Genomic DNA, 20,599 nt, shown 5'->3' with positions numbered 1-20,599 from the left:
TATTAACCTTTTTGTGGGGGTAAAACATTTATTTTATTCATAGACCCTGCAAGTTTTTTTTAAAACAAATATATTATATAATCGGATAAACTAAAACGATACTAAATTACCAAATAGTTTGTAACATGTAATGTGTGGTACAATCGGCATGTTATTTGGATAATAAATCTTTCATTTAAAATGTGTCATTCTTCTTGTCAATATTAAAACATGCTTCATCAGCAGTTAATAAGATTAAATGGATTAAGCCATTACCACGTTACCAAGCAAACACACGTTTATGTCAGATGAGACATGCATTATTTAGCTTAATCGCTTAGGGTATGGACCCCCTTTTTGTACCCAAACATACATTATTACAAAAAAACGTCTTTTATATTTGCCACTCCAGAAGAAAACATGTTTTCTGTTCATTCATGCATGGTCTATTGTCAAATACGAGTTTTTATTGTTTTCTATAAAGTAACGAAACACAAACTAAATTCATGGGTTGACTTGTCACTGTTCTATCTTTTGAATCATTAAACTTTCACACTAAAAACAAAAGATTTAATTGCCTGTTAATCGTTAATTACTTGGTACGTTTAACCCAAGTACATTATGCGAGTATATCTTAACAAGACAAAATGGAAACGAGTCTCCCAAGACTTAGTCGATTTTCTAATTTAGTTAGAAACGTTATCAAGTCTCCTCACATCTTTAAGAGAGATGATGACAGTAGCCGAACTGAAACGAGCGAAGAACCTAAAATTCGTTATGAGAATACATACAGAATGGCACCGGATGACACTATCGCAACCACAATTGTCAATAGTATCATGAACAATACCATATTGGAGGTGGTTGTCGGAGAGGAGGAAGATTTCTTAGATAAAGAGGGGCGTGGTTTTCTCTGCACGCGACTGAGTGATGCCATAAGACAACGAATCAAAGCGGAGTATTTTAACAGTCGATTTAGAATAATAGTGCACGTGACTATTGTTCAAGAAAATGCTACAATTTCTGTTGGAAGTAGATGTTTATGGAATAACTCTACAGACACACACACATCTGTGACTGTGCCACTTGGGGATAGTGTGATCGTGGCAACTTGCTACATGTTATACCTTGAGTAACAACAACAATATCATAGCAGTTTGTAGACTAGTTTGTATAATGTGTTGCATATCATAATAATAATATCATGTTATACAAAATTCTTGACTGCATGAGTCAAGGCAAAGATAACACAATACGAATTTAAGATATATATTGAGTAAGTAAAGTATTTTGTTGAAGGAAGTTACTTTTGTCATTTGTTTACGATACAGTTGTACAATTATTGATGCATACAATTGGGGGGGGGGGGGGGGGGTCACAATTGTATACAACAGCAAGCATATATATTTCTAGTGATAAAAACTGAATAAAGGTTCGATTGGTGAGCAATTTATATCCGTATACTAAATAGCCGATTTTCAGTATACAGAAGACCATATAATGAATCTTATATAAACTTTTAACTTATAAATATTGGTGCTAGCAGTCCATTTGGATAGTTTTCCGATATCTTTTAAAGGCATTCTAGATCAGGATTATGTTTGTATGAACGGCATAAGGGAAATAACTCGGAAGAAATTCTGAATTCCGAGTACACAGTTATCGTCTTTTGACTTTCATTGTCTAAACACAAACAAAGTCACCCCTAGTGTGGACAGTGTATAACTTTCCTAATTCAATTCTTTACATGCGTGCAACTTTAAGTCGAGTGATAAAAATACATGTCGGGATGTATAAGTACCCGGCCACGTCCACTTGTATTTTTGTTCTATCTGATGAGTTCAGCCTTTTTCAACTGATTTTTATAGTTTGTTCTTATGTTGTACTGTTATACCACTGTCCCATATTAGGGGGAGGGTTGGGATCCCGCTAACATAATTAACCCCGCCACATTATTTATGAATGTGCCTATCCCAAGTCAGGAGCCTGTAATTCAGTGGTTGTCGTTTGTTTATGTGTTACATATCTGTTTTTCGTTAATTTTTTTTACCTAAATAAGGCCGTTAGATTTCCCGTTTGAATTGTTTTACATTGTCTTATCAGGGCTTTTTATAGCTGACTATGCGGTATGGGCTTTGCTCATTGTTGAAGGCCGTACGGTGACCTATAGTTGTTAATGTTTGTGTCATTGTGGTCTTTTGTGGATAGTTGTCTCATTGGCAATCATACCACATCTTCTTTTTTATATACTAAGAAAATTGGGGATGAAATATATTTACGCCAGACGCGCGTTTCGTCTATAAAAGACTCATCAGTGAAGCTCGAATAAAATGTTAAAAAGGCCACAGTAATCCCATTTGAAAGTTAAAATCTAGGTTGCGGATAAACAATTTGGGATTTCTTTTTGTAAGGGCGTAATAGACCGAGATTGCTCAGACTTGTGACGACCAGCTAGGCCGTTATGTGTATCAAACAACTAAAAATGGAATCCGCAAGATCCGTATGAAAGGAGAAAAGACGTAAAAAAAAAATACAGAACGATAAGTTAAAGAAAGACAGACGCTGCCAAAAAACCCCAATACAAACCCGAAAGTCCACTAAATACAACATCTATAGTTTAGTGCCCCGGAAGGGTAAACAATGCCTGATTAACGAACGACACCTGCAGATTTGCTCATGGCGATTAAAAATCCGATGATCAGCTAGTTTCTTTTGAGGATGCCATAAACGACACAAAGAGGATAAGATACAGCAGCCTTACTTGTGCTGGTCATCTTTGACACTGATATTCCACAATGTCAACCCAATCATGATGGCATCTTTTTAACTTTTGAAGAGCTGATGACTTTACCATCAAAACCAGTATAGTTCAAAAGCTTCCTTGACAACAACCTCATACGGGTGAAATCCTGGTGGGAAACATAACATTTTAAATATCAACTGCTGTTGATTAACAATTTATAAGAAGATGTTGCTAGAATTTTTCTGTATAAAAATGGTAAGTTCACGATAGGAAATTAAAAAAAAATCCTCTTTTGTCGTAAATTTCACAGTTTCACGGGGAGATGAAGTTACATATTGTATGTAGCTCTTACAAGTCTTTGGTCGTGTTCACACCAAACGCCGTGTAGAGTAAACATGTTTACAATTAGTTTAGTGTAGTGTATATACACTGGTTTCACATTACATTTGTTCACATCTATACACCTTGTTTAGCTACCTGTACATAAGATTTGTTCCCACTTGTAAACTATATGTCATTTAAATGTTCATTACGTAGAACTGAATTCAAAATTTTTGGAAATTTTTTCTAGCGGTAAGGGAACAACCATTTGAAAAGGGGTGTGGGGGATGGGAATGGAAATATTTCGATCCCCAATTTGATAACAAAAAAATGGTCATACAGATGATAAAAAAAATATTCTGAATCAAGAGTTTCCCCATACATTATAGTGTTAAATATTGAAAAAAAGTATTTGATCACCAGCATCGAAAAAAAAGGAATAAAAACGTACGCGCGAAAAAAAATCTGAGTCAGATAAAAAAAAATAACCCTCCCCCCTTTTTTTTTTAGGTTAAGTGGTTGCTACTTTATGAAAGCCATTTTTATAATTTGCAGTAGTTTGAATATACTAGAGATGTCTCGATAACGCATTAGAAAACGTTAGCTGCAACAGCGTGCTTACAGCCGGGAAAAAAAAGGATTGATATATTAGGGATCACTACATTTTTATCTTTTCTATTCGTTTCAAATGGTATTTCTTCTCCAAGGAGTATTTGGTAAAGGAATAGGGAAACGTTTTTTTTTATTTATTTTACGTGTTATTTAACGGAACTGAGATACTAGACAAACATACCATTTACCTCGCACATTTTTTTTAAGTCGTGCATTTATGCGTGAATCGTTTTTTGAGTAAAGACCAGTGGCGAATATTTCTGTGTACGTCAAGTCGATTCGGGAAGACCTTTTCAAACAAAATCCGAAGACCACCACCCCACCCCTTGCCTTTATGTTTTAAACTCGACTATAATAGCTACCACCCGAAAATCAATTGGTTGCTGCCTTATGGGTTCGGCAATGATGCTGATTTGAGTCTTGATTAGGGGTTAATAAAGTACTTTAATTTTTTTTAACAAAAAAAATCTGTAAAATTAGACAACTATTAATTATCAAAAATATCAATTTTACTCAAAAATAGTTTCCTCCTTAAATATATATACGATAAAACTAATGTTCTAACTGCCTGGTTTTGTGTACACTTAACCTACACAAGGCCTACATTGACTATCGACTGTGTGTAGGTAAAACATGATTTAAACTACATGTAAACATTCAGTTTTATCAATGGGAACGCAATTGTGTTTAGTTTACGTGTGAGTTACACTAACACAACACCGAATTTAGGTCAATGTGAACACAGCCTTAAGTGCCTATACATTTAATCCACACCGTTTTTATAGTAAGTAGTTGGAGGCGGTGTTTTCATTGGTCGCAAAATGGTGGGGTTTTTTAAAAACAGTATTCGTGGAGCATATGACAGACACACCAACATAACACAATTTGTTATGAAACACATATGAATAAGTAAGAACATAATTTAAAACGGACCAAATATTTTTTAGTATGTATCAGTTTAATTGAGGTCTGGAGCTGCGGCATGTCAGTTAACTGCTAGTAGTCTGTTGTTATTTATGTATTATTGGCATTTTGTTTATTTTCTTTGGTTACATCTTCTGACATCAGACTCGGACTTATCTTGAAATGAATTTTAATGTGCGTATTGTTATGCGTTTTCTTTTCTACATAGGCTAGATGTATAGGGGGAGGGTTGAGATCTCACAAACATGTTTAACCCCGCCGCATTTTTGCGCCTGTCCAAAGTCGGGAGCCTCTGGCCTTTGTTAGTCTTGTATTATTTTAATTTTAGTTTTTTGTGTACAATTTGGAAATTAGTATGGCGTTCATTATAACTGAACTAGTATATATTTGTTTAGGGGCCAGCTGAAGGACGCCTCCGGGTGCGGGAATTTCTCGCTACATTGAAGACCTGTTGGTTGACTGTTCTATGGTCAGGTTGTTGTCTCTCTGACACATTCCCCATTTCCATTCTCAATTTTATCGTTTGACCTGGAGTATACGTTGGGTTTCCTTGCGACTTATATTTAAGAACAGGAACATGCAGAAGAGACCAATATTTGTTCTATGACACCCACATAAAGCGTAAATATAAATCAACACGGTAGGTGTACCAATTTTATAAATTATACAACATCATAAAGAAATAAACAGTAGGACAAACATATCCAACTAAGTTAGACATCACGTGACTTTTGTGACGTATAATATCCGCCATTTTGTATTATATTTCCCCATATAAAATGCATATATGCTTCAATAAAGTTTAATTTTCTCATAAACCTGATCCGTTTTCTTACTTTTGCAAATCAATCCTTGATATTCAAACATATTTCTATCAAACAATGTTGGTCCTAACAGTTTAATTTTTGATTAACTTCGGTCAAATCGACATCGTAAAACATGCACTTTTTCTCGTCATTTCTCCGTTGACTCAATGCTAAATTACCGATACCCATGTCTACTTTTACAACAAATAAAGAAATTCTGTAAATAAAACACAAACTTTGCAAATCGATCAAGTATATTCAAACATATAGCTGGCGAAAAATACTACTTAAAACAGTTTAATTTCAGGGCAAATTCGGTCAAACATCGATTTAAAATGGGGAATTTTCCGAGATTTTCCAAAATGGCGGCTGATGTATCATATTGAAATGTTGCATCAAATCAATGAGTGGAATTTTCTAAGTAAGACTTTCCTAGATTATAAATAATTATTCATAAAAAAATCGCCGATGTTTCTGTTATTTTCCTTTAGTGATATTTCGATATCAAAGATTTCAAAATTTCTTAATAAAAAAAAAATATTTTAAGTGTGACACGGGAACATTTATTTTGACAGATATTCATCCAGGAGATACTATTACCAGAAAGTTTACAATATCTATAATAAAAAAAAATCTCATCTTTTTTTAAAAATGTTTTAAAGTTATCTGTATATTTTCTTTTTCTTTAGAAATATATTATACATTCCTTTAAGAACAAAAATAAAATTATCCTAAGAGAAAAAAAAAGATGTCCAATTACAAAAGATAAATATTCTATACCTTTACATTCCTTGGCCGGACAGGTGAAATCTATCTTGGGTTAAATGTTACATCATAATATATTGTCAGGTAGACGTGCAAACCAAAAGCAATCAGGTGACATTCAACATCCTGTCAGTGTGTATACTTGTATTACCAGAGTTTAAATTTTGTGATATACAAAAGTTTTCATAAATGTACAAATAAATATCTTCTCCTTCCCGTGTCAAATCAGAAGACGAATGGTTCATAATAAACTTTAGGAGAATATTAATATTATGAAAATTTCTTTAAAAAAATATGTTTTGCTTAAAAGGCATTCAAATATTTATATGTTTCTATAATTATTTCAAAGAAATATACTGATTCAAATTTTAATTTAAATGAATTTCGAACATTGAATATGATTTTATTGTTATTTATCTTTTAATTCAATATTTAAAGCTAAATCCAGGCAATGAATCGATATAAAGTTTAAATTGTGTTAAAAAAAGAGTTATTGTACAAATTCCAGCAGAGACGTATGATCTGGTTTAACAATATTGTATACCCTATAATATCTATCGACAGAGTTACCGGTCCTGAATAGGACTGATATAGTTGGGTATGGTTACTTTATATTTACTTACACTCGATTCACTATTTTAATACTTGAACTTTTTTTTAAAAAGGGAAGTGAAATCGAGTCAAGTGTGTAATATCAGTTTTAGTGACCAATGATTTCTTTTAAAGTGTAATAATCTTATGTGAAATTGGCAATAATCATAAATCCATAGACTCGTGTATGATGTTTACTATCGTACCCACAACTGTCACTTCTTTAAGGTTATTTTTTTTAAGATTTGGGGTCAATTGTTGAATACCTTTGAGACGCCAGCTGGTTAATAATAGTGATTGTGACATTTTACTTTAAAGAAATGTTTATAAATATAAGCTACCCGGCGAAAATAGTTTCGCATAGTTCTTCGCTGTAGCCGAACTTACATGCAAGGGGAGCCGAAAGAGGACTGACAAAAGGACCTTTCAAACTCTCAAGTCGAAATAGTCAGAGATGGCAATGACGTTCAAAGGCTGTTTTGCCAGAAAAGCTAGGCCGTGAATTAAGTCGTAAATATACAGTACTGCCCACTTTTCCCTTTCTTAATTCCCAGATCCCTCTTTCTTTTTACCCTCTATAACAAACATTCCATATTTTTAACCCTAATATTTCGCATCTGCATCATCGGATTGTATCTGATTCATAAACACTCATATTTAATAAATATATAAATATACCTTATTTTTATATAATAACTTTATCTTTATTCACGGTAACCCGCAAAACAAAACAACAGTCAAGTAAAAATTACAATAACAGCACATAATAATTTACAGAAAAATATATCATGTACAAAAAAATAACATTTATGTATTAATTTGCAACTGAAACTTTTACTTCATACTAATTTTTTAAAGTTTTTTTTATCCTTTCTTGATATATAAGTGTTGTATATTTCGACTGTCGTGATCTGTTTTATGTGAAGTACGGTATCTGATCTTCACAGTCTTATTCATGGTCATTGGGAAAATTTCAAAATGCATAACTACAAATGTATATATAAAATATTTAGTCCTAGTCACATTTTCTCAAGTGTCCAAATTTGCACTATAACATGCAAGACCTCAATGAGCCATCTGACTACAGTTACTATATATTTGTACATTTGTACTATAAACGGTATTGAATTATATTGTTACTGTTAAGGAAATGTCTACGGCGGTATATTTTGACTACTATGCACACTATTAATTCGTGACGGGGACTTGTACTATTGAATACTACAACCCCTACGGGATTTTACAGTTTTTTCCTTAGAGTCTTTCTTGATTAATTGCTGAATTCCATCAACACATGTGTTACTTAAGTCTTCATTCTGACCTTGATGTTTTTGTTCAAGGTGCACATTTGGTGTTACCGAATTAACTGTAGCGGTGATTGGTGCAACACGTGCCACTTGTAATTTAGATTCATCTGAACTCCATTGAGAATCGCAGCTTTCATCAGTTAATTCAACAGGGAAACGGCTTGTTGGTATATTTGGCATAGAACCTACAAGAAAATAATAATTGTTAAGCCCACATGCAATATTACTGTATTTCTCACGGTTATAGCTTATAAATTATATTATGGAAAATATTCTCAGTTTAAATGGTTTACTTTTATAAATTGTTATTTGAATGGAGAGTTGTATCATTGGCACTAATACCACATCTTCCTATATCTAATTAAAAGATGATTCAAAGGGAGAAGAGGGCGCACGCATACACCTTTGATTGGAACAATCGTTTTAGCATAAAATCTTCAAAACAAATTTACCCTCTCTACGCTCAAGTCGGGTTTTTTTGTCCATTTAATGGAATTACGCCCCTTATGAAAAATCTTAGATCTATCCCTAAATGTAAGAGCTCATTTGAGCTCTCTAGTATAAACTTTACCCCTGTTGTGTTAAATTATTGCTACACTTCGGTGCGGAGTTTAGTTGGAACGGCGGACCAGCTTACTCCGAAGTATATCTGAGGAAGTTAAAGCAGACCTCAGTTTGTCTACTATGTCAATATATACTCACGTGATATCTCGTCTGCTATAAATTCCTGATTTGTATGGATAAGGGCATTACAGAGGGCCTTAATTCCATAGTGTTTTGTTGTGAGAACGTTGATTAAACGCAATAGTCTTTCCTCTTTATTCCTAGGTTCTCTGATAAACATCTCAGTCACGTGCGTTAACACGTGCTGAGATATCAGGTATGGTATCAAATCATTTACTTGGTAAATATTGTTCAATATGAATGGAATCTTCTCCTGGAGTATTCTCACTTCTGTCTTTGACATTGGCTTCCCTAAATCATATCAAAGAGTCGTGTATATTATTTAATTTCTGAAAAAGTTGTTAAGCTTTTAATTTGGGGTCCGACGTCCGGGAACTTTTCAATCTTTGAACTTCTATTTTGGAACCACATAAAAGGATCAATATATGAATCTGTTATTTTTCTCCATTGTTGAAGCATAACATAAAAAAATCATAACATGTAATTTTTCACATCGCATGTATTATCAGCCCTCGAGCTATGCGGCTCTTAAGATGATGTTGAACATAGGGCTGATAATACATTTGATATGAAAAATGTCATGTAATGATCTGATATTATTAAACGTGTTTGAAATTTTTACACTCATCTCTAACCTTGTAGAGTTTACTATATTTCTTTCAAATTTCTTTCATCATTGATTGATTTAAAAGTACTATAAACTATATTTTTTATTGTTGAACTTTTTATGCAAAAGTACATAAGCGTAGTCTTTTTTTGCGTTCCCGCGCAGCTTCAGTAATTCATATAGTATTAAAGTTTACCTCCTATATCAACACCAATGTCTTCTAATGCATTCAGTAACGTCACAAAGCTTTCATCAGAGCTTTCGTTTGACTGCCAAAACTTTATCGTCTGCCAAAACATTTCAACATAACCATACTCCCTGCACTCTTCTACTTTATCGATCTGATGGTTTGATAAATGAAGAATTCTTCCCAGTCGGCAAATATTTGGACCTGGGTGAAAAAGTTCATTCAAATCAAATTTATTATAAGATATATATAGGTGTTGGTTTTTTTTTAAATCAATGAATTTAAAATTGAAGATTTGATGTCAGATTGAAAGACAAAACAAAGAACTCTTTTCGGAGATTATACGTGCTTTCTATACAAATTTTCACCTATTTTGAAAGATTTCAATCAGTCATATTTCACATTTTGTAACATGTTAACGCCATCACCATGGCATCTCAAATAAAACTTCTAAACTTAAGTGACTCGGACTTTTTTTTCTAAATCTTCCATTGGTTATCTATTTTTATCTATTTCATTCTTAACAGGCCAAACATTCATTTACAAAATCATTCTACCTTCCCTCCCCTCCCCAGGGCACAAAAAAAATAAATGGTCGTCCCCTCAGGCCACTAACGGTTAACAAATGTATATACATACCAATCATTTCCTCATATTTTTGACAAAATGATCTCAATTCAGACGGAATTCTGTAGCTTGTAGTATCCAGGCTGTCTTCATTATTATGACTCAGATTTGATATTTCAATCAAAACCTGGTTTATCTGCTTTTGAATTTCTTGAAATGGAGTTTGCTGTGAAGGTCTATCATCCATTGGACTAACAGAAACCTTGACGTAAAATAAAATTCTTTTAAACTAGTGTCTTTTTTTTGTATCAAACAGTGTTCTTATATATATAGTACTTTACGTACTTTGATTTATGTTCGTTGAGTTACTTCCCTTTAATATCAGTCTGATATGATTTATGTAAACCCCATATTTTATTTTGTATCATTATTCATTTAAGCATTGAATGCTTCTTTTTGTAACTTTATTGGGGTGTAAAAACGTTGACCGAAGTACATTTTGCATGAAGCGCTGAAGCGCATCATTCTAAAAATGTACGCACGGTCACGCTTTTACAACCCTATGAAGTTACAAAAAGAAGCATTCAATACTTATAATTACATTTTTTAGCTATGATCATAAAAACACGAATTTTATATTTTTTTAATTTAATTCACCTGTGCACTTTTTTTGTGGAACCACGTGTTATCATGAATGTAAAGTTTTATTGAGTGATGCAATTGCTTAAGGAATAACACGTGATGTACTGTTAGCCAATCAGAATGACGTATTATAATGAAAAATACATATAATGTAATTATATGGAATTCAAATGAACACGCTGTTTTTATTTGTCATTCTTTTAATCGCCATACTGCCCCAGAGAATATTGTAATTGATGTAAAAGAAGGCAAACAAAGTTATGACATATTTCCATGTCTAACATAAGAAACTACGAAAGAAAACTTGCGAATCAGGCACTTGTCTCTGAAATTATTATGAAATACAAGTTTTTATTCTGTGACAGTGCCTATGTTGCGAACTTACCACTGGATGCTTTAGCAAAACGTTTTCTCTTCTGAGTTTTTGTATATGGTTCTCCATTTCTCTTATCCTTTTCTCCAACTGGTATCTAATTGTTTGTTCATGGTGAAAGTTGTCAAAGTCGTTATTTCCATCTACAATCGCAATGTGTTTTGCTATTTTCTTGTCTCTTTGGGTATGCGTTATTTGAGCCTGTAGTCTAAGAATCTGTTTTTGAAATCCTTGTTCATTTTCTAAAGTAGCTGTTCGTTCCACTTCCCTGATATATATCTGTGCATCGTCTTTCCTATTCCTTGATTGATTTTTTTCTGTAAATATTCAAACAAAATATAGGATTGATTGCTGGTTTCTATACTTAACGTTCAGTTGCAAATATTTCATGCCGATATAAAGTATACGAAGAATTTAAACTAATACACCATATTGCTTTTTACTCCAATCCGAAAAAGATCAGAAATTACACAACTTTTACATCCAGTTAACATCTATCTTGGGACAAGTTTAAACAATGTATTACGCATAAACCTTTCTTTTTTTTTTATATATATAAAACAAATATTTGTAAAGCATCATTTTTTTTTTTCATTTTTTTTTTAAAGTGGATCATAATCTATCAAAGTTTTTCAAAATGTCTGCTTTTTAACCATTTTCTTTCCTTAGCTTGATACTGATGACTTTTGTTGTTACAATGGTTGACCCAAACAGGAAGTTGTCTTAATTACTGGGCATTTGTTTCGGATGGTACCAAATATCGATTAGGTGTATTTTATACCATTCAAAAATAAAAGCGTTTTTCAACAAGACATAAAAATAAACAAAAGTAATCCAAATCCAGTCCTAGCAAAATCGTCGCATATAATGATGAATAATTAAAAAAAGCATAAACAAAACCATGGAAAGACAAAAATCTAAATGTATTTTTTTCCCCTCGAAAATTGGCCTCATCATATTTTTGACGAGAACAGCTTTCCATACAAAACCTTTCGGAATTGAAACAGTCTTTTTATAAAAGGTACAACTCTAAAACAGAACTAACCTTCTACATAATACCCATCAACCATTCTTTTCAGCTTCTGTAACACTTTGACAAAGTTTGTACGTCCATTTATCTTTGGCAATTCATTTAATAATGGCGGCATCTTTCTTGTTTTTCTTTTGTCTATTATGATAATGTGTCTTTCCAGACAAATTGCCAAAGCAACATCATAAACACATTCAGTCGAGTCTATATAGCTATCGGACAAAAGTACCACCACTAAGTCTGACTTTAGAACCGCATTTCTTTTGTTGTCTAGTATCATACATCCGGGTATAAAATCTCTGTCTCCGTATATAATTCCAATATTAGAATCTTCCAAGCGTTCGATGACTCGTTTCGATTTATTTCTTTCGTCTTCATCTCCACCGTCAGACAAATAAATGGTAAAGTTACCGCTTACGTCCATTACCATTTAATGTCATTAAATCTAAAAGGAAATGGGAACATATCTTTTAAAATACCGTATTAGCAAAGCGCAATTGTTCTCCGACCCTAAGTGACATATTGACTAGTCTACTATTGGTGGTTTATCTACAGTTAGTATACTAGAATGTCAACTCTATTGTTGCAAGTTCTATCTTAAATGAAAAGCATTGGCAATTTGCAGCCCAGGCCCCTTTTTTTCCTAGCAAAGGTTGAAGGTCCCATCATTTACTCTGGCATCCTCAAATTATAAAGTCCGTAAATATATATAACATAACGCTTAAACACAAGCAAACAAACATTTTGTTCACATACATTATACGGTCATTTACAAGATGCAATTTCGAAAGTTAATATAAGAGTTACAAAAGTTAAGTAGGATTGTATTTTATCTAAGTTTTGTGTCGTAAACCTATACGAATCTAGATTTTCCTTTTGCATTATATCTATTGTGAACAGCATCTCATTAAATTAATGGCTCTCCAACTCCATGCAAACAGGAAGTTTTTGTATGTATTTATGTTTACATGACACTGGGAAACCCTGATTTTTATTTATCTATATAAACAAGTATTTAAATATCTTCACCGATTCGGATGAAGGTCGATGTATACAAGTATAAGTTCTTGTAATCACTTCCTGTTAAATCTACTTTTGTATACATCTTTTGTCCACAAAAGTAAAAAAAACAGGACATCTTTGAATATTATCGTGTTGGATTTTTTGTGTTGATTGTTTTGACGCAGGAAGTTTATAAATAGGCCTGTTACCCAGTGGTTGTCATTTTATGCTGTGTTGCATATTTGTTTTTGTTCCATTTATCTTGTACATAAATTTAGTTACTTTTCTCGTTTGAACTGTTTTACAATTGGCATTTCGAACAGTCGTTATAGCAAACTATGCGGTATGGGATTTCGGTGAACTATGGTTGTTAATTTCTGTGTCATTTAGTTTCTTGTGAAGAGTTGTATCTTTGACAATCACACCACTATGACCTCATCTTATTTTTGTATATTAACAGTGTGATAATATAGGTGAAGGGGCAGACCAGCATCTGTTTTAGTTTATAGTTTTGATACACTGAGCCAAGCAGGGTCTAAGAGATCAATCCATGATAATATTAAAGTTTGTTATCTTCAATCGATATACCAGAAGCCATGATATTGCTTTTCAAAGCAACACTCTACATGTTCTTTTATTAAAGAAGACGGGCGAAAGATACCAGAGGGACATCCAAACTGATAGATCGAAAATAAACTGACATACTGACGAACTTACAAATTATAGTACACAAGACTCAATACAAAAAACTAAAGACACACGAACCCCACCAAAAAATGTGGGTATGCTCAGGTGCTCCGGAAGGGTAGGCAGAATGCCGATCATGCTCCACATATAAATTTTAAATTATACATACATGTGAGTTTTATACTTACCATATACCGGTTACGTTTTAAACAACATCAAACTTTTGTACGCTCTACATCTGTCTGGTATAAACAGGAAGCTTGTTTGTGGTAAGGTGACAGTGGAAATACCCGATTTTTTTGGTATATTTAAAAAGTATTTTAAATGTCTTTATTGATTGGTTGAGTCACTGTATAAGTATAGTTTGCTCTCACCCATATGGAATTTACTGACCCATATATATCGTATTTAAAATTCAATAGCGCACACTGTGCAACTAATAATACTTATATTTAATAACTTTATGAAGTGCATTTCTTATCTTATTTCCTATTCGTATATCTACATCTTTTGATAAGTGGTATACATAAATGGGACATGGCTTCATGTTTTTTTTTATTGTATTTATTTATTTATTTACCTTTATTTAATTTCATTTTCTCAAAGAAATTTTATTGATATCAATTATAATACTCTGTTTTTATGAGGGCGACTATTTTAATTTTCCGTTATTTTCTCAACATGTCAATATTGGTTGTTCTTCTGTCATTTATTGTTTTTATTTTTCGCTTATTAGACTACATAACGAGAATATATATAAATATATAAAAAAGATAGTAGTAATATTTCCCTCTTATTATGAGTTATTGGATAACTGCGTTTGGTATGTGCGTACCTTACAGAGTCAACGTTCATGTCAGACAGTTTTCATTTGACCCCGACCTCGAAAAACCATATCAGCGCATGGATCAGTGAACTAGGTTAAGCCCATATTTCAGATATTTTAAACAATAGGTCTACTATATTTAGTGTATGGAAGTATTGTAAGGTGTACATTTCCAACTGGCAGGTATGATCTGACCTTGACCTCATTTTCATGGTTTAGTTATTTTGGAATCGGGGATTTCATTGATAGACATGACGCTTGAATAAAGATTAGAACCTTTAGAGAGGTAAAAACAATATCAAAAAGGATGTTGAGTGTAAACGTCAATGAGACAGCAATCCAACGGTGCTTTCAAACCTAGAAGGGCCTCTAGAGGTCAACATACTGTTCACAACACAATAGACGTGTGAAGTGTCTATACAATCTGTTAACTGTAAACTATCTCGAGTCTTCATTTTATATATAATTTATAGGTCTTTTACATGAAGAACTAAATAATGATAATGAGCTAAAGATGGAAATAAGTTAAGAACATACAGCAAATCAAGTGATTTATGTATATGATGTTATACTTTTGCTTCAGATAAGGGTGAAGGTTTGGTACCATTTAAACGTTGACACCAGCTGACATTGTTTGCAACTTTCCTAAGACAAGAATATGATGTTCATATTTGTTTCTCATTTCTTGTTTTTTTTTCATACAGATTTCATCTTGGGTTTTCTCGTTAGAATGATGAGTTTACACTATTAATTTGTGTGGTCCTTTATAGCCCTTAGTTTGACTTTTAATGTTTTTCTTTAATTCAATGTGACTTGGAGAGTTGTCTCATTTGGCACTCATACCACATCTTTCTATATCTATTATGAAAATTGTATAAAGTCATTCACCAATGATCTGAATAAAAAACATATCTATAATAATTTCACCAAGCTTTCTTCAGAAAAGATTTTTTATGGTGAGGGACTAAGTTAACGAATATAATAGGGTTGTAAAACTTATATTAAATTTGATATAAGGTCTTGAAGTCATAAAACTTTCGAGAAGAAAACTTTGTAGAAACCTATCAGACCGAGAAATGATCTCACCTGTTTCTTCGTGACAGGCACTGGAAATTCATGTATAGCAGATACCTTGTCCTGAACAGGCTTAATCTTGCCACCGCCGGCAATATGTCCTAAAAACTCAAGCTCATCGTAGCCAAATAAACACTTACTCGGTTTTGCAACGAGGTTTGCCTGTCTCAGTGAATCGAATACTGCCCTTAAATGCTCAATATGGTACTCCCATGTATCGCTAAATATACCAATATCATCAATGAACGAGTCAGCAAATTCCTCGTATCCTGCCAGAACTTTATCCATCATACGAACAAAAGTAGCACCTGAGTTCATCATACCAAATGGAGTAACAGTAAACTGATAATGTCCGAACGGCGTTATAAATGCGCTCTTCTGTCGGCTATCTTTATCAAGTGGTACCTGTCAATAGCCCTTAGTTAAATCAAGTTTACTGATATATCGTGCTCTGCTGACTTTATTCAGTACCTCATCCATGCGTGGCATAAAAATCGGGTCGAAGATAGTCTGTTTGTTCAAGGAACGATAATCGGCACAAAATCTAAGTGTGTTGTCTTTTTTCTTGATCAGTACTATCGGAGCTGCATACGGACTGTCAGACGGCTCAACTATACCTGCAGCTAACATATTGTCAATCTCTTCTCTGACCTTATCTCTAAGTGCGTATGGTAGTGGGTACGGACGTTGGTAAATCGGTTCATCTGTTTTTGTAACTACTCTATGTTCTATAATATTTGTTACCTTAGGTACGTCACTAAAGATGTCTTCATATTCTGATAATAATTCTTTAAGCTGCTGTTTTTCGACAGTTGTCAATTCTGGTGAGATCGTAACGTCATCTACATTTTCTTTGCTTTTCAACACTGGAGTTATATCTGTAGTCATCTCACTATCATCTGTGCCTTCATCTGTGTTAAGACCTGAAATTACATTTAAGCACGCAGCAATATCTGTTGTGACATTATTATCAAGATCATTATCTACCCGCTCATGCCATAACTTCAACATATTTACATGAAATACTTTGTCTTTTCCTCTAACCTTGACCTTATAGTCAACAGGACTAACTTTATCAGTCACTATAAATGGTCCTTTCCAACTCGCTAACAGCTTTGATGTATGTGTAGGCAATAATATAAGCACCTTTTGACCAACTTCAATCTTTCTGTCTCTAGCTTTTCTATCATAATAAAACTTCTGTCTTTGTTTCGCTTTTGTTTCATTTTCAATGGCGTACTCAGCCATTGTTCTCAACTTTTCTCTAGTGTCTAATAAATAACTCAACACAGAGTTTTGACATGTACTAGGCTCTTCCCACTCTTCTTTAAGTACTGCTAGAGGTCCTCTAATGTGCCTGCCATATAACAATTCAAACGGTGAGAAACCAGTACTCTCATTTGGTACCTCCCGATATGCAAATAATAAGTAGGGGATATATGCATCCCATGTTTTTGGTGTCTGTCGTGCATATGCCTTCAACATTTTCTTCAGTACACCGTTAAACTTTTCACAGAGTCCATTACACATAGCATGATAAGGACTAGTGCGTAACTTACTTATCTTTAATAGTCTACATACCTCAACCATCAGCTCTGACATAAAGTTACTGCCTTGGTCTGTCAACAGCTCCCTGGGTATGCCAACTCTAGAAAATAAACTTATAAGAGCATTAGCGACTGTAGAAGCTTCTTGGTCTTTTAAAGGAATTGCTTCTGGATATTTAGTGGAATAATCGACGCAAACAAGTACATAACGGTTTTTGTCATCAGTCATAGGCAAAGGGCCAACAAAATCAATAGCAATGCGCTGAAATGGCTCATCCATAGGTGGTATGCTAATCAATGGAGCACGTGGTACTCTACCCTTCGATGTACCTATCTGACAATCTGGACAAGACCTACAGTATTCGGCAATATCATTAAATATACCTGGCCAGAAAAAGTGCTGCATGATTCTGTCTCTTGTTTTCTTATTCCCAAGGTGACCTGCCAACGGAATATCATGTCCCAACGAAAGAACTGTTCCTCTCAACTTGCTTGGTAATACAATTTGCTGAATAACTTCACCACTTGGCTTAGTATACACTCTATATAGTAAATCTGAATTATATATAAAATAAGATGCTGGGTTATCATGCACATCACTTACATAAGATTTTACCTTATCCAAAGTCTCATCTGTCTTCTGTAACTCAATCAACTGCTTCCTATCACAAATCTTAAAATCATGGCATACGTCTGAAAAATCTATAGAATGAGATATAGGTATATCGCTACTACGCTGAACATTCGTCTGATCAATCATAATATCTGCTTCATCCTGCTTCTTCTTTCGAGATCGAGTCTCAACTGCATGACATGGGACTGAGTCACCTGAAACAAAAATATCTTCTCCACTAGTCACTGATAAACCATCGACACTATGTGGTACTGATGTGTTCACATAGTTTCCAACAATCAGATCTGCAAACGGTGTATCTAAGATCAATGCAATAATATCACCTGAAATATAAGGAGTAGAAATATTAATACATACTTCTGGACACTGCTTCACTGAACCATCTGCTAAACATATGTCTCTAGTCTGACCTGTAAGACAATCTGGGTTAGTAAACCTACTATGAACAAATACAGTAGAACAACCTGTATCTCTCAAAACTGAGATTTTATCACTATCGATCTTACCTTCTACTATATCAAGTCCATGTACCTGTACCTTGTCGCCATTACATGAAACACCAGGCAACTTAACAGTTTTTTTTACTCCTACTCCAAAATCAACCAATCAAAATGCTGAATTTCATGTTTCGAGCATGATTGTTGTGCTCAGAGCACTGAGCAAAGTTTTATGACTTCAACCCCAGATCTTACAGCACATTTGGGAGTCATTGCTAAATAAAACCACCCGCATCTGAAATGTAAAAAAGATGTGGAGTTATCTCTCTTTGTTCAAATCTAGTTGGACATGTCCTCAGTACAAAAACATGTATAATCCATTCAATTATTATTCAAATGAACCATTTAAATTTAATTATTTTATTGTCTGATTTGTTTATAATGTTATTATTAATTGAAAGCATACTAGTAACTTGATTGGCCATCAACATTATCTCTATCTCTATCTTACATGTATGATTTAACTTTAAAACATTTTTTTTAAAGCAGATATAATAGATATAAGAATTAAGATGTGGTAGGAGTGCCAACATTTATTCTTAGTATGCTGCTGAAATGTCTCAGTCATAAATATTTATTTGACTAAAATTAAAAACATTCGAGAGGTTATTTACGTGTAAATTGCATTGACCGATCATAACTATCAAACTGAATAACAGTTACGTTAAAAACAACTTTTGTGAGAATATGTATTTTTTCGGAGGAATATTTCCTTAATTGACAATAACATGGTGACAACTGGTTAGAAACTCTGCTGCTGTTCCGCTCGTTTTTGTCAGCGAAATAAAATGAGCATATTTGCAGTACACATCTAATGAATTTTAAAATCCTTAAAATGGAACTATAAACTTAAAAAGAAAAACATTTATGATATAATGGGGCATCCCGAAAAGGCATTGCATGCTTGCTTTATTCACTCGCGTCATAAAAATATGCAATATCATTATTATTTTGTATTTGAATTAACTATAAAAGGACTGTAATGGTGTGAATTGAAACAGGAACCACCCAGCTGTGCTATCATCCAGCTATTTGATTAATGAAAGAGGAACATTCATGCTGATTTTAAACATTATTTAACAGTATGTAATGTTTAAATAAACTTATCGCGGCTTTAATCCCGTCCCCTGTAGCTTTAATCCCGTCCCCTGCAGTTTACACGAGAGATTTAACCAAAAATATGGAATCTTAATATCAGATTAGATATAAGATAATGTTGTACATAGTTAATCTCGAAAATTCAAAGGACAAATGATAAAAAAACACACACGGTTTTAAACAAAAAAGTACCCACGTGCCCCCAGTTTAAAATTTATTTTTTATAACAAGTTCACAATTTGGACACCTTGTTTGGCAAGTATATATATGATACTAGGTTCTGATATTACAAAAATAATAATTGCTTTGCATTTGAACAACAGTGAAATCATTTCTATGAGACCATGATGAGACAAAACATATTTATAAGGAAAATGTTTGATTTACGTAAATGACATAATAACCCAACGACAAATTATCTGAATCGCAACATGTAACCTCCAGTACTGAGACAGTCCTACACCCACTTTATTTTTTTGGTGGATATATTTGTCTAAATGGCAATCATAGTTTTACTTTATCTCCTTTATATTTGTATATCTGAAAAATAAAGAGAAACTTTATATACAAAAAGGTGAAAATAGGTAAAACAATATCAAGTTTCAAATCATCAACAGTCCACATAGCCGCGCGGATCCAGGGGGGAGGGGGCCGCCCCCCCCCCCCTTTCGTGGGAAAAATTGGTTGATTATATAGGGAATCATTGAAGCATGACTGGAGCGGGCCCCCCTTAGGTCAGTCAGCGGGCCCCCCTTAGGAAAAGTTCTGGATCCGCCACTGGTCCATATACATTGTGAATAAATAGCAATCTAGAAATAAGAATCATTAAATAAGGGGGATAAGATATGAAATACCTCAACTAGATTTTACAAAAGCGGTTCTGGACTTTGGACAGATAATTGAAAATGTGGCTAACTTAAACTACGCTGTTTAAGATCTTAACCCTCCATAAGTAGATTAAAATAACGTCCATAAAAACAGGAAAAACACTTTCCTCTTGTCTTTTTAAGTTTACACTTGTAATCCTTTTTTTTTGTACCTAATATCCTTGGTCATGTTATTACATTTTAGACAATAATGAATTAAGTCCCAATTG

At 33.5% G+C, this 20,599-nt stretch overlaps 2 protein-coding genes across 2 annotated transcripts; one reads left to right on the top strand and one right to left on the bottom strand.

Annotated features, from left to right (window-relative positions):
- Window positions 1–612: 612 nt before the first annotated feature.
- LOC134686173 (dynein light chain Tctex-type 5-like) lies at window positions 613–1,331 on the top strand. Its single transcript, XM_063545848.1, has one exon. The coding sequence runs from the start codon at window positions 627–629 to the stop codon at window positions 1,113–1,115; it is 489 nt and encodes a 162-aa protein (XP_063401918.1). The 5' UTR covers window positions 613–626; the 3' UTR covers window positions 1,116–1,331.
- Window positions 1,332–7,746: 6,415 nt separating this feature from the next.
- Window positions 7,747–14,118, bottom strand: LOC134687233 (uncharacterized). The gene is made up of 7 exons (XM_063547367.1): window positions 14,016–14,118; window positions 12,154–12,583; window positions 11,121–11,425; window positions 10,166–10,355; window positions 9,536–9,730; window positions 8,751–9,023; window positions 7,747–8,233 (listed from the first exon to the last, which is right to left on the bottom strand). The coding sequence occupies exons 2-7, from the start codon at window positions 12,566–12,568 to the stop codon at window positions 7,953–7,955; spliced, it is 1,659 nt and encodes a 552-aa protein (XP_063403437.1). The 5' UTR covers window positions 12,569–12,583; window positions 14,016–14,118; the 3' UTR covers window positions 7,747–7,952.
- Window positions 14,119–20,599: the final 6,481 nt, after the last annotated feature.

Source organism: Mytilus trossulus, chromosome 10 (genome assembly GCF_036588685.1).
Source record: "Mytilus trossulus isolate FHL-02 chromosome 10, PNRI_Mtr1.1.1.hap1, whole genome shotgun sequence".
NCBI lineage: Eukaryota > Metazoa > Mollusca > Bivalvia > Mytilida > Mytilidae > Mytilus > Mytilus trossulus.
Note: the sequence above shows the minus strand (reverse complement) of the source record. Positions and strands in the feature narration are given on the sequence as shown.

Bases quoted from the DNA above. Each gene is read 5' to 3' on its own strand.
- LOC134687233 (XM_063547367.1), bottom strand. From the start codon at position 12,568: ATGGTAATGGACGTAAGCGGTAACTTTACCATTTATTTGTCTGACGGT. The intron at 9,731-10,165 runs GTATGTATATAC...TTTTTCACCCAG, and splicing joins AAAATATGAGGAAATGATTG to GTCCAAATATTTGCCGACTG. The intron at 9,024-9,535 runs GTAAACTTTAAT...GATATGATTTAG, and splicing joins CATTGGTGTTGATATAGGAG to GGAAGCCAATGTCAAAGACA.
- LOC134686173 (XM_063545848.1), top strand. From the start codon at position 627: ATGGAAACGAGTCTCCCAAGACTTAGTCGATTTTCTAATTTAGTTAGA.